This window comes from Anas acuta, chromosome 12 (assembly GCF_963932015.1).
Source record: "Anas acuta chromosome 12, bAnaAcu1.1, whole genome shotgun sequence".
Lineage (NCBI taxonomy): Eukaryota > Metazoa > Chordata > Aves > Anseriformes > Anatidae > Anas > Anas acuta.
In genome coordinates, this window is record NC_088990.1 from 13,010,426 (window position 1) to 13,024,875 (window position 14,450).

At 59.6% G+C, this 14,450-nt stretch overlaps 1 protein-coding gene across 4 annotated transcripts in view; it reads left to right on the forward strand.

Moving 5' to 3' along the window:
• Positions 1-14,450, forward strand: part of LINGO1 (leucine rich repeat and Ig domain containing 1) — a 115,392-nt gene that overhangs the window by 29,400 nt on the left and 71,542 nt on the right. For 3 of the 4 annotated variants that reach the window (XM_068695324.1, XM_068695321.1, XM_068695327.1), the window contains one exon: positions 11,241-11,283. The exons of the other annotated variant lie outside the window; for it this stretch is intronic. Coding sequence is in view for 1 of the 3 variants with exons in the window: in XM_068695321.1 (XP_068551422.1) it covers positions 11,241-11,283 (43 nt within the window). In the remaining 2 variants the exon portion in view is untranslated. The remainder of the gene's footprint in view (positions 1-11,240; positions 11,284-14,450) is intronic. 4 annotated transcript variants of the gene reach the window in all.

Genomic DNA, 14,450 nt, shown 5'->3' on the forward strand with positions numbered 1-14,450 from the left:
AGCACTTGGGGAGCCCGACTCTGCAGGGCCGCAGAAATTCTGCCGAGGCTTTTTTGTCTGCCATGAAGGCGCAGAGAGAATCCAGGGCAAAGCACTGAAAGCAGCCAAAGGCTTTGAAAACAGATGGCTGTCGGAGAGCAGGAGAAGGGCTCGGGGAGGCCGTGCCTGCAGCAGAGGCAGTGTTGGGGCCCGGAGAGGACGCACCGTGCCGGGGAAGGGTTAACGGTGGTGCCTGAGCAGAGCCAGCGCAGCCCAGCTGAAGTGGAGCAGTATGCAAATCTACCCACTTCCATAAACTGCTTAATTAGGCGAATGTTAATGAGACGTTAATTACTGTTGTGCCGGCGAATCCCACGGAACGGAGATTATGTTTCTCTTCAAACATCCAGTCTTAATTATAACTTGCACTTAATCCTGCCGCCGCACCAGGGACGGAGCCGGGTGCGGAGGACGAGCGCCGGCTCCCTCGGGCCCGCTGCACGCCGGGCGCTTGGTGCCGCCTCCTTTTCCCTGCCCCAGCCCAGCGCCAGCCCCTCGGGGTGCACATCGCTGGTGGAAATCCCGTGCTGAACGTGGAAGCTCTGGTCCTTTTCCTCTTTGTGCTCACCAAGCCTTCGGGAGCTGCCCCTTTCCCTGAGCCGGGGAGCTGGGGCGCACGGTGCCACGTCCCCCTGAGCGATGGAGAGGCTGCGCGTGGCCCGGAGACCCCCAGCACCTTTCTGGATGCTTTTCCATGCCCCACACCGAGGACGGAGCGTAGAAGGCTGCATCCAGGCTGGCAAGGCTTCCTGCTGCTCGTGATTTCCAGCTCCTGCGTGGGTTTTTAATCGATGGCCTCGTGCATCGCCAGCGCTCTGTGCTTCCCAGGGCCCGGTGTGCGCATGTGGTTTTTTTTTTTTTCTCCAGTGTGGATCTGACTCGGAGATCAGCGAGGGATCGTTGCGACAATGAGCAGAGAAATGGCAATTTCTGATTTTCACACTTATTTTTTTTTAATACATGGCTTCCATTAATGTTCAGGGTACTGCAGCGCATCGGAGTGCTCTCAGATGAGATGTCAGTGAGCCATGCAGGCTGCGTCATCAGCTTTGTGCGTAGCTGTTCCTCACCCATAGCTGCTGGCTTTTTGGGGCAAACCAGGAGATTTCTTGGGTCTCTGCTCAGTGTCGCGGAGCAGCGCTGGCTGAACACCACCAGCCCCATTTACCCCTCCTTGGGGTGAGATTCCCCGTGCTGGATGCTTTCAGTTGCGCAGGATCTCACCGTAGGTTGCATTTTTCCAAGCTGAGGCTTTGGTCACCATCCCTCCTGCTTGGCACCAAGGACAGGGCGCCCAGCCCCGCCTCAGTATCTCCAGGATTTCTCACACGCAGAGAGCTGGGAGGGGGCCAAAACGCAGGCCGGGGACAGCTGCATCCAGGCAAGATATTTTTTTTAATCCCCTAAAAGGCTTTTCTGCGCGAAGAAACCTGTCCAACAAGGGATTTTTGCCTTTTTTTCTCTTCCTCTACATTCGACATCTATCAACATTTAAGTCCCCGCTAATTAATTACGAATTAATTAATCCCAGATCCTTTCCTTTAAAAAAAAGGAGCAGCTCGTTTGCGGCCAGGCTGTGCGTTAGCAGCGCTTGTCGCCTTGCGGAGGGGCTGCCGAGCACTTTGCCAAATGGAGCCGCCAGGGTCTGCCGGAGCCCTCGGGGCTGCAAGGGCAGCGTCCCCCCGGCTCTGCCTGCTTTCTGCATCCTGCTTGGCCTCTCCTCTTGGCAGCTCAGCGCTGCGGATGTGCGGGGGTGCCGGGCAGATGCATGGGGCATCCCTGCTGGTCCTGAGCCCCCGCAGCCCTGCAGCAGGATCCGGCCACCGCCCCGCAACCATGCATCCCCCTCCCACTGCCTCCCTCCCCGCCTTGTAGGAGCAAGCCTGGAACAAGCAGAGCCCGCTGGAAAACAAACAGATGCGTGGGAGGCCGTGGAGGTTTGCATACGATTTCGATGAAGCACGGCGTGGTTGTGAAACACCGGGGGTGTCAAACCTGACACGGGGAAACCGAGAGGCGCGCCGCGGGACGGCACCGCCAGCTCTCCTGCTTCGGGTGGGACCTGTGGCCACGACGCTCTGCTCTGGTGCCTTGGGGGAGAAATCCCAGCTGTTTCCAGCATCCTCTGCCCGGCAGCCACGTGCCTGTGTCTGGGCATTGTCGGGAGAGAAGCAGGCAGGAGAGGAGAAGCCTTCACCCGCACCCACGCTGGAACAACAACAGTGGCGGCGGTGCTCTGCCTGCAGCCTCCTGTCACCTCTAATTGCCAGGCCCGGCACCTGCAGAACGGAGTGAAAAGAAGGGAGAGGAGGAAGCAGGGTTTGAGTCAGCCGTGTGTTGAAATCAGCCTTATTGTGCCGAGAGCCAGGCGTCGGGGGCGATCCATCGCTGCTGCGCCGTGTGCCTGTGCTGAGGGGAAGCTGGGCACCAAAGGAACGCGCCCCACATGTTGTTACGGCTTGACAGTGGAAAATGAGTCCCCTTCCCCACCAGCCAGTGGGCTCGTAAAGTCGGGAGGGTGCTCCCTGGCCATGTTGGTTTGTCCTAAGTGCCAGCTGATTTCTTTTCTCTTTACCTTCCCATCGCCCTGCTTGTTAGAGTGGGCAGCGGAGAGTGAAGAAGCAGCAGCCGGACCCGGGCGAACAGACCCGCCTCAGCAAGCTGCAATATTAACCAGCCTCTTAATAAAAAATACAGCCGCTGCGCGGGCGCCTCGTGGCCCAAAACGCAGGTGGGCTTTTTGGCTCGGCGGTGGTTGCTGGGGGAGCTTTTAGTTTACAACGGCTGAAACAAAACGGGAATCTATTTTTAATCCTTTCCCTTTTCCTTTCCCCCTTCCCAACCTCACGGACTCTGGGTCAGGCTTTGTGGGGTTTGCTGGGGACGGGGATGCCGTGGCCTTGCCGAGACCCGCTTTGCAAAAAGGCCTGGCCTGGGCTCATCGCCAGGCGGGAGCCTTGCAGCACAGGAGGATTTTTTTTTTCTGCCAGGTTTGGGGCAGGCTGGGCAGGATATCCTCAGCCTGCATTTGGAATTGTCTTCTTGCAGTCTTGCCCGGAGGCAAAGGTAACGGCAGGGTCAGAGTTAGCTCTTTTCCAGCGCTTCTCAGACAGAGATTTAGGAGGAATTCCCAGAAAAGCCGGCTCTTGCAAAGCCCGTGCTGCTGACCAGGGGAAGAAGGGTGCCCCCCGGTGCTGCTGCCTGCTGTGGTTTGTCATGCGGGAGGCCAGCAGCGGAGTGTTCCCAGGCTAATGAAGATGCACTAGAAAATGATCAGCTTTGCAAGCGGCGCGGGCAGCGGGGGCATGGTGAAGCTCTCAGCCCTCCCAGCCCTCCCGAGGAGGAGCGCTGCGTGCGGTGCTCTTCCTGGAAGGGCCTTCGCTCAGCTGCCTTGGGGGCTTGTCGCCCAGCAGCCAGCATCCTCTCCTCGGCCCCTGCCAAGCCACCTCCTTGGAGTGGGCGAGGGCTTGTTTGTTCCTTGGTTCAGCTGGGAAAAGTGGGAGGTGGAAGGGGGGAGCGTGGCGGTGACAGCTCCGGAGAAGAGCTGGAGAAATGCTCGGTATCCCAAATGGCCTCGGGATTTTGGCCGGCTTCGGAGGCTGCTCAGTGCTGAGGGACACGGCAGCAGCGCAGACGGACAGAGCCCGCTTGGTCTGGCACAGCACCACGCCTCGGCAGGGCTCTGCTCCCTCCCCGCTGCCGAAAATCCCAGTGGGGCACCAGGTTGGAGCCAGGCTGCAGCCCCAGGTTCCCCGACGTGTCCGGGTGCTCATGTCGTGCTGAACGAGCCGTGCTTCCCCTCCCAGCTCCCGCTGTGCCGGAGACGAGGAGCTCGCAGCTCTGCAGAGCGAGGTGGGGAGCATCCTGTGGGCGCTCAGCGCTTCCCTGCTGAGCCGTGCTCCTTGGGGATGCTCCTCGGGTCCCCTGCTGCCAGCCGTGGGTTCCCCTCCGCGCCGCTGCCGGCAGAAATTCCCCCGGCCCCTCCTGCGCCAGGCACGGGGCGTTTGCTTATCTGTCTAGTTGTAAAGGAAAAAAAACTGAGAAGCATCCCTCTAGCGTCTGCTCACGTTCAGACTCCATCGCAGTGATGGAGCGTCTCCTCCCTCCGGCCTGCCCCTGTGGCAGGGAACAGCCCAGCAGGGTCTGGGTGTCCCTGTCCCCGCCAGGCGGGTTGCACGTGCGTCCCCGGGGAATGGGCTGAGTGCTGCTGCTGCATGCAGAAAATAAGAAATCCTAAGCAAGCATGGAGAGAGGCCGTTAGGGAGTCTCCCAGTTGCTCCTGCTTTGGCTCCTTTGGTTGTTTCGCCCCTTTTTCCTGCCCAAACACAGCCAGGTCATCCCCTCCCCAAAGGGGAGCACAAATGGGGGGTCAGGGGAGGGGATGGGATGGGATGGGATGGGATGGGATGGGATGGGATGGGATGGGATGGGACGGGACGGGACAGGACGGGACAGGACGGGATGGGACAGGAGGTGGGCACCCAAGCTGTGCTGGCAGCAGAGTGCCCGGTGCAGCCCCGTCCCCTGGCCACGCCGCTCAGGAGCACACAGCTGCCTGTGCTCCTCAGAGCATTATCACACCCGACATGTTTTTTCCAAACATTTCCGTTCCGGCAGGCAGCACCGTGCAAGGAGGAAACCCATTTCGACAGCGGGTTCCCAACCAGCTCTAATCGCAAACGATGCTCAGAGCCACTGGAGGGGCTTGTTCCCCCACTGAGGTGTGTCAGGGCGCGTGCCTTACACGTGCGTGCCCCACTTTCTCTATCCATTGTGTAACAAATGACGGCGTGCCAGGAGCCCTCCTAAGCTTGCAAAATTCAGAGGAAAAGGTTAAAAAGGTCAGCCTTGTCTGCTCCAAGTCAGGAGGGCGCATCATAACCCTTCTGGCACCTGTGCAGCACCGGGGGCAGGGTTTTGTCATTGGGGATGGCACCAGGACGCATGCCCGGTGTGGGCAGGGCGTGCCTTGCTGCTCAGGGGAGCTTTAGGCAGTGTGGGGTGCTCGAGTCGAAGCCATCAGCCATGTCTGGCTTGCTTTTAAAAATATGTTTTCACTCTCGTATTTTTCCCTTTCCTCCCCTTCTGTTTTTTCATCCCCACACGGTTGATTTTATTTTTTTTCCACCTCTTCCTCCTCCTTTTCGTGAGCTATTTTCAAATGCCAGGAAGGGCGAGATCCGGGGAGAGGAGGAGTAGCTGAAAGGCAAAAAAAAAAAAAAAAGAAAAAAAGGTGGTAAAATTATTTCACACATTTACGGGGAAAAAAAAAAAAAAGTGTGGGTGTGGGGAAAGAGAAAAGCTCCAAATCCCAGAAGACAAAAAGCAACTTCATTCATTTCCTGACGTGGCTCGTCGTGTTTGTGGCGGCAGGTAGGGAGCTTGGCGGTGTTTGTGCAGCCCCCAGCGACTCCTCCCGGGGCTGGGTGAATAAATCTGCTCCGGATGGGTTTCCCGAGCCCACGGCAATGCCACGCGGGGAGAAGGGAAGGGGGAGCTGCTGGGGAGCATGGCTCTGTGTCCAGCAAGGCCTCGGCTGCAGGAAGAGATGTTGCAAGCATCCCTGGCTTTGCAGGGGCGCTGCTTGTGCTGAGTGCCACGAGCACGGCGTGCTTGCTGGTTCCTCGTGTTTAATAAATGGGATTAAGAGCAGCAACAGCAGCGCTCGCTGCAAATGAGGAGTTCCAGGTAGCAGTAAACTCGTTAGATGGCAATAGCTCCTGCTACTCACTTGTTTTTCCATTTATCTGAGAAAACTGGAAGTAACCATGTCGTCTGGATGCGAAACAGTCTTCAAATTGGATTTGTTTGCTTAGCTGGCCGCGCTGAAAGCTCTGAGAGGCGATGTGCTGGGGAGCAGCACTTGAGAAGGGTGAAAACCAACCTCAAGGGCAGCTCTCCCGGGCTGGGGTGCTGTCAGGACACCGAGGGGACGGGATCCTGCCCTCTGCACGCCTCATGTTGCTGATTTGGGAGAGAACTGGAGCAGAGCCGAGCCTGGAGGAGCTGGCAGGGTGCTGGGCAGGACCCCATGGTCACGGCCACCCTCCCCTTCCCCAGCCCTGGTGCCCTCCCGAGGCCGAGCCACCCTGGCTTTTGACACCCTGGGGAGGGTGACATTTGCTTGGTGGCATTTCCACATGGGGAAGCGGGCATTGCACCCCGAGAGCAGGCTGGTGTTTGGTATTTAGGAGCCGGGGCACTGGCATTTCTCTCATTGTTACCAGCCAGAGACTCAGACAAGGTCGCGTAGCCAGAAAGGTCAGGCAGGGCTCTGCTTTTCTGTGCCGCTTTTCTTTCTTTTTCTTTCCTTTTTTTTTTTTTTTTTTCCCCTCGAGGGAAAGAGGGATAAACAAAGCGAAGCCCCGCACCAGAACTGCTGATTGCCATTTTGCTTGCCCTAAAAGCGAAGGCTTTCCAAAGGCTTTCTTGCAAGGGCGTCGTCTGCGAGGTCTGCCTTTCCCTGATTCCGCTTGCAGCTCCCCTGCCAGCTCTCAGCCCTGCAGCATCTCCCTGTGCCCATCCTTCTCGTCCCTGTGCCCATCCTTCTTGTCCCTGTGCCCATCCTTCTCGTCCCTGTGACCATCCTTCTCGTCCCACCTCGGTGGTGGGCAGACCCCAGAGGCGCAGCACCGGCCTCTCCCTCGAGGCTGAGCCGAATCCCAAACCTCGCTGTGCTTCAAGGAGGCCACAAGGACATCCTTTAAGCCCAGCCAGCTGGCTTTGTCCCCACAGGCAGCGTGTGGTGGGTGCTTTCACACCGGGCAAGCCCCCACCGTGCCTGGGGGGCTCTGGTTGTGCCGGGGCCGCACAGATGCCGCCGGGGTCCCGGGAGCGTGCGTGCAGTGGCTCAGAAGCTGGTAAATTGCGCCTGCACCTCGCAAGGAGCCGCGCGAGGAGCGCTGGCTGCGGAGATGTATCTGCTGCCACTCGGCGTGCTGAGCCACATTCATTAAGTATCTTTAAGATGGATACACCCCCCAGTTCACCTCCTGCGAAAGCCTGCGGATTTATTTCCTCCTGAACCGCGCCATCCATCACCGCTGACGGCCCCGCCGCGGCGCAGCCGGCACGCTGCGGGCTGGACCCCGCGCCCCATGGCTGGGGGACCTCAAACCCCCGGGACCAGCACCCCCAGACCCCTGAGGTGCCAGGACCCCGCTGCTCTGCCCCCCGGCACTGCGTCCTGGGAGACTTCCTCGCCCCGCAGACAGCCCCAGATTTTTGATTCTGGCTGGGACAAAGCACCCTGCGAACTGCCGGCCCCAAGGCACCCTTCGTAGGGTGCGCATCACGTCCATTTGGTGGCTTTTGCTTCTTCTCATTTCTTCTGATGCTTTTAATTTTTTTCCCCATATCAGCCGGGAACCTGCAGACGATCCCCTAAGAGCAGAATAAAGAGACGTCAACCTTTCTCACACCTTCGTTAAGATGAAAATAACTTCCCGAACCCCTTACAATGCTGGATTTTCTGCCGCTTCTGCTACGCCTGAGTGTTATTTGACTGACTAAGGAATCTCGAAGCTAAGAAAAGAAAAAGGAAAAGTATTCTGGTAATAATAACAATGATAAAAACTGTCCCTGACTGCCGATAAGGGTCTTAGGAGTCACCCACCGGTGCCGCCTGGACGGGGGCTTTTGTTCCCCATCTCCCAGCTGCGGTGCTGGGCACGGGTCTGTGCAAAATGGGACATCTTCCTGGAGAAGAAAAGCATTGTGTGCCCTGTGATATGGAAATGAGCGGGGAGGTAAGGGCAGGGAGAGAGGATTTCTGATGGTAATGAGGCTTTCTTTCCCTGCACCGGGCCTGCCTTTCAAAGCAGGAAGAGGTTTCAAGGTGTTGTAGTCTTTCCCTGGGATTGTTTCTTCTATTTTTTTAACCCTGTCTTCCCCCTGAGATATCTGAAGGCAGAGATTTCCTCCTGCTTGGTGCTCGTGTCTCATAAAACCGCCTTATTTCCGAGTCCCAGCATGTCTGGGTTCAGCCCGCAGCCACCAGCCCAGCTGGACATTGATCTGCTGCCTCGGGGAGCGCTGCGCCATCCCAAAGCCCTTCCTCATGCCGGAGGCCGCGCAGGTTGATGGAAAGGGCCGGCCACAAATTTCCCGTGCCAACACTCGCTGATGGAAAGCCGAGCTTTGGGCTGAGCTCAATTCGTCAGGTAAAATATGGGCTTCCTGCTGTGGAGGTGAACTCGCTCCCTGCACGGCCCGTCTGAAATGAGAGCCCACGGCCCCGGCTCCTGGGAGAACACGGCTGGGGATGCATTGAACACGGCGGGCAGAGCCCTCTTGGCATCCTTCTGGGTGACAAATGGGCACCAGGTGAACAGGAGCTGCTGCTTGGCTGGCTCTGTGCGCGCTCTGAGTTCCCCTGTAGGGGAATCAGCAGCGCTCAGAAGGATGCCGGGAAGCCAAACGATGGGGTACCTATAGGGGAAGCTTCTGTAGGGTGGGTGGAGAATTTAGTGACGCCCTGGTTTTTATTCCAGAGTTCCCTTCCCAGCCGAAGCCCTCGAGTGGGCTGGTGGCTGCTTCCCCCTGCCCATTGCTGCTGGGCTGCTTTCTTTCATCCCTCCTAAGGAAACTCGGAGGGCGCTTAAATGCTCATTTGCATCCAGATGTGTGGATAGCTTTGGGGTATCTCCCTTCAGCGTGGGGTTGCGCTGCACATCACTGCGTAAAAGCTGAGTAAAAGCTGACGTTTGGAGCCAGGCAGCCAACCACGAGGGCAAGCCAGCGTTTGGCTGGGGCTCAGCCAGCATGGGGGCATGGGGTGGCCCTGGAAGGGCAGTTTTCACCCCTAAAGCCACCTCCCTGCTCCGTTTTGGGCATCTGTGCTTGCAGAACAGCCCTGTGTCTTCTCTGCTTCAGGCTGGAGGAGCTGGAGGCAGCTCTCCATGGCATCCCCATGGAGGATGCCGTGGAGCAGGGTCTGGGTGCAGGTCGTGCCCTTGTTCACCAGGCAGGGAGGATGCTGACCCCAAGGGGGTTTATTTGGGGAACCTCCTTCTGCAGGAGGTCTATAGGGCAGGAGCCAGGGCAGGTTTTCTCTCTGTCCATCTCATCCTGCAGCCCTGGGGCTTGCCGTGTGCTCCAGCTTCCCTCTCTGCAAGCCATTGCTTCAGCTGAAGCTGAGTTTTTATTCCCGTGCTGTTATTAACTCCCTAGCCTGGAGATAAAGGCTCTTCTCCTAGTGCCTGAAGAGCGCTCGAAGCCGCGGTGCCGTGACCGCTCAAGTCCTTCACCGTTTCTGTCGTGTCCCCAGATGCATCCACTCCAACACCTGGGCAGCCCAGCCGGCTGCTCTGTGCGCAGAGCCAGCAGATAACATCCCCCCGGGGCTGTGCAGGCTGCACAAGGTCAGGAGCAGCCCCGAGGAGCCTCTTGGGGTCCCAGCTGGGGCCATCCAGAGCCACCAGCTCCTGCAGAGGCTGAATTTGGGCTCCACCAGCTCCAGGCTGGTAGTGCTGGGGGTGATGCGGTGCTGTCCCTGTGCTCCCTGCCTGGGGAGGACAGTGCGGGGGCTGCTGTCCCTGCTGAGGGCCCCCTGGGGACGTGGTGTGGCTGGCACCTGCCCTGGCTGGGTCCAGGTGCCTCTCCAGGAACATTTCTCCGCTGACATCTCCTCGCACAGGCCTGGCTGGATGAAATGGACTTTGCAGTCCGAAATCCCTTAATCTCCAGCATACTTAAGTGTATTAGCCAGATTACAGGAGTCATACGCACAGTAATTGCACTCAGCCGAGGACATGCTCGGAATTTCGTGCGGGGAGAAGCTGTGTTGTGCTTCCTCCTGCCTCCCTCCCATCTCCCCAGAAGCCGTGCTGGGGAAGCGCTGAACACGCAAAGAGCTGTCACATCTGAAAAACACCACAGCAGCCTCGCAAGAGCTGCTCAGGATGAGGCCTGAGGCGTGCTGCGGGAGGGAGGAAGGCTTTGCTCCTTTTCCCCCTCCCCAAGGAGCAGGGTGATGCCAGGCAGCACCCCCGGGCAGGCAGCGAGCAGCGGGCTGTCCCTCGGCGACGTGACCAACGGGTCCCAGCTCGTCCCCTCGCCCTCCTGCTGTAGGATCGGGTGAGCACAACCTGTTGCTGATTTAAAACAGCCCCCCCAAGAGCAGGTGACGTCAGGAGCCCGTCTGTCATCTTTACGGCTGGCTGCCGGAGTGCAGCGCGCCCGCCGCCGCTCTGTTTGCAGAGCTGGTAACTGATGGCAGCCCGTGCCTTATTGTCTGAGGAATACTTATGCAAACGAACACAATGGCTTAATAGGGAACACCTGGAGAAATCTCCAAAGAAAGCGCTGTAAATTCCCCTTCCCTCGTATTTATGGGAAGATTTTTCACGGATATTTATAGTTGTTGTGACTCCTTTGCATGGATTTGCATAGCGCCGTACCCGGGCTGGTGAGGCACCGGAGAGGGGAGAACAAAGTGCTGGACCGGGGAGGGTGCCAGCAGGGCATCGCTCTGGTTTTGGGGTGTGCCTGCACCCCGCTGCAGCTGTTGGCACGGAGAGTAGGAAGGAAGAGACAGGAGCAGCCGGCAGGAGCACAGCGCGGCTCCTCGGCACGGGTGCGCAGCCTTGGCTGGCGTGGGAAAGGGCAGCAGGCTCTGAGCAGATGCAAAGCCTGGGCGCAAGAACTAATTTATTTATTTATTGATTGATTGATTGATTAAAAGTGAGTAAAAGTTCCCTCCCTACACACCCTGCTTCTTCTGCTGAAGCACGAGTCTTCAGGGATGCTGGTGCCTTGCGTGACCGGGAACCTCGGTGCTCCTCGATGGGGACCCCCAGGACGTGTCCCCCAGTTCGGTGTCCCCACAGAGGGTGCTGGCCCTGTGCAAGGAGGAGGGAGGAGGTGGCCCACCCCAAAAGCCCCTTGTGAGCCCGCGTGGCTCAGGGTGCAGGGCGAAGGCTCCGTTTTCTTGCCACTAGGCTCGGGCACCTGGCAGCGACCCAGCACAGTGGCTGGGAGCTGAGCCAGGAGGGCTCAGACCGAGTGAACCTGGTGATGCCCGGGGCTGTCCCGCAGCCAGCAGCCTCCTGCCAGCTCCGTGTGCTGCCGGGGGTGCCTGGGGGGCAGGACCCCTCCCCGCAGGGCTGGTGCGATGCCAGCCCTCCCGCATCCCCCTTCTGAAATGCCTGCTGCTGGCAGCCAGCCCACTGAAGCACGTCTCTCTCTCTGCTCCCTTCCAGGTTCCGTGCCTAGCCAGCAGGTCCTCGCAAGATTTCGGCTCCGGTAAGTGCCAGAGCGTTTCCTCCTCGCTGCGGGCATGTTTGGTGCTGGAGCATCCTCTGTGTGTTGCCGGGGAGAGGGAGGGGACGGGAGGGGATCCCTCCTGCTGCGGGGAGCTTTCCCAAAGCAGAGCGGGGCGGTTGGCTGGGATGGCCAGGCTATATTCCCCATCACCCAGGCTCTGGAGAGGTCTCCCCGTCCCACCTCTGCTGCTGCTGCTCCGTGTGGCCTGCACAGCTCGCTGTGTGCTGCTCCCGGGGGAGAAGGAGCCCAGGATGCAGCCCCCGGTGCGTTTTGTCCCAGCACAACTCGAGGCGTGCGTGCTGGCGCGGTTATTTCTGTGCCGTGTGAAGGCTGCCTGGGAAACGTTGATCGCCGCCTTTCTGTAATCTGCAGAGGGAAAGTGTGTGGGCATCTCTGATCCTTCTGGGTAAACCTTGACGGATGAGAACTTTGCGTTTCAGCTGAGTAATTGACATGATGATTTAAATAAACGCAGGGATGCCTCTGCCACCACCGCACCGGGGTGCTCGGGGGCGGCGCTGGGAGCTCTGGAAAGAGCAGAGGGTGAAGCAGCAGGTGGGAGAGGAGCAAAACCCGGGATCCTGGTGGAGGAGCAGGGTTTGGGTGTGCCATGGGCTTCACGGGGTCCCGGCTGTGCTCGGGGTTGTGTGGGAGGGTGGCAGGAGCACGGTGCAAGCCCAAATGTGTGCGTGTGTCCCAGCATCCCCACGGACTGGGAACTGTGGTCGGTATGGGGCAGCGTGCCACCCCCTTTGTTGTCTTCTTTGAGCTGGTCCCCAAATCCCCTCTGTGCGTGACGTTCTTGTGCTTCCCCAGTCACCCCGGGTTCTCCAAACGTAATTTAACCCAGCAGGACTGGCCCTGCTTCTGTGCTGAGAGAAATTAGCAGGGCTGCCCCCACAGCAGCAGGGCCATCGCCTCTCGCGTTGTCTTCCCGGCTGGCCTCTCGGCACATTTTCTGTAAGAATTAAATACAGCAAAAAACGCGTCCTCTCTGCTTGGCACTGCCCGTAGGGCCGATAATTGTGTCCCACCACATGCACTGCCACCGCCCCGAGGCTTTGTCACCGCTGATGGTGGCCCGCGTGGCCTGGCCACGCTCCTGCTGCGTCGCTTTCATGGATGGTAGGCTGAGACAGGATGCTCGGGTGTGGAAGAAATTGCTGTCCTTTCCTAAACCATGTCCCTGCTGTGTTGTTTCCCGGTTCCCCGGGCTGCTGTCCATGCGGGAGCGGTGCAAGCTGAGCGCTGTGCCTGCTGTGCACCCCCTGCCTTTCTCCTCTTGTTGTGCAACCGCTTGCACATCCCAGTGTCCAGCCGTAACGCTCGGTGTCTCCGTTCTCTGAGCAAAAATCGGAGCCAGAAGCCCCGGGGCCGGGGGCCAGTTTGCTGCCCTGCATGCTGGTCCTCGGGAGAGCCGTGCCAGCAGCACAGCAGCCTCGGCACCGCTCCAGCACGTGCAGCAACTCCCGGGTGTGGGCGGCGAGCAGGCAGAGCGATTCCCTGTGCCGGCAGGGGGACGGCAGGGAGCTCCTGCAGCTCTGCCTTCCCGGCGCTGCCTCCCGCAGCACGAGCAGAGCCGTGCCGCCACGTGGCTGCTCGCGGGGCAACGATGCTGGACGCAGGAGCACGTGCCTCTCCCAGGAGCTGGGGGGTGGAAAAAAACGAGGATGGGGTGGAAAACAGCCTCACGGAGAGGGTAGCGAAGGGAGAAAAGGGCTGCACGGTAGCAGAGGCAGCGTTGCCTCTCCCAAGCGCAGTAATCGGCTCGCGGCTGCTGCTCCCCAATCCTCTTACTCTCCTCCCGCCGCACGGCCGCCTGTGTTAGCGGAGATAAAAGCTGCCAGCCCACACGGAGCTCTCCTTCCCCGGCGTGCTTAATTGCAGCCAGAGGTGGCAAACCCCTCCCGGCGCTGCCCCCAGCGTGGCTCCTCGCCGCCTTTTGCCTTCGTCCCCCTGCGCTCGCCGCTGGCCCCCGCCGGCTGCGTGGTCGTCACGTGTCTGTGACAAACGAGCTTCATCTGCACCGAAAATTAATCACGTTGGCACGCTGGCAGGGGACGAGGCAGCCGCGTGAAATGCCCGGCTCTCTGGCTAATTTATCACGGTGGCCAGGCGCAGAGCTGCTCTGCAGCTTCGCCCCGCGCGGCGCCAGGCACAGCCCCCCGGTGCGGGTGCCGGCACCCGGCAGGAGCCCTCCTCCTCCTTCCCCCAGCTCTGGAGGAGCCTGGCAGGAGGCTGCTCACATCCAGAAGGCGAAGGGCAGAGGCTTGCAGCGACACACCTCCCCTCTCTGCTGGAGGCAGAGCCAGAAGCAGGGCTGACAAAGGCTCTGCCTCGCTCCCTGCGCCCCGTGCTGGGCGCAGGGGTGGGCACAGCCTCCCCTCGCCGCTGCCTTTTGGCTCCAGTGCTTGCTGCAGGTGGGGTTTTGCCCAAGCAGCTCGTGCTCGCGGAGCTGCCTGGTGTCCCCAGCAGAAGCAGCAGGGTGCCAGGAAGGGAAAGAAACGTGAAGACACGATCCCAGGGTTTCCAAAATCCCCGTGGGTGATTGTGGCTGGTGGAAGTGGGAGGTGCCTGGCTGGCTGACGTCTCCCCTCCGCTTAATTACTGCAGCGCGGCTCATCAGAAGCAGAGCCTGCAGGGGCTGCGTGCCTGCAGCGGGCGTGCAACGTGCTGCTGCCAACCTGCGGGCCCGGGGCTGCTCGGCTGCTGCTCCCTGTCCTGGGAGAGCCATCGGGGAGCAGCCGTGGTGCTCGATCCCGGTGCTGCACAGGGGGACGGGCGTCTCTTGGGGATCCAGATCATCCTTTCCAAAATCCCGTTCCAAAATCCATCCCTTTTTCCAAAAGCCCCAAAGCTAGCTGCTCTCCACCGTTTCAGGACAGGTTTGGGGCAGAAGCTGTCCCCTTTGCCTGCCACCGGACACCGCTCGTGCCACCTCCTTCAGGTGGCAAGGGAGTCCCTCAGCTGGGCTCCGTGCTGCTCGTGGAAGGGGCTGGGAGCCTGCTCTGGGTTTCCTGATGTCTCTTTTTGCAGATGCCGTCAGATGTGTTTTTTTTTTTTTTTGCCTCGTGGCCCTGCAGAAATGCGGAGAAACAAGTGGGCTTTGTGATCTGAGGCTCCTCATTGCCCACGTTTTCCTGTTA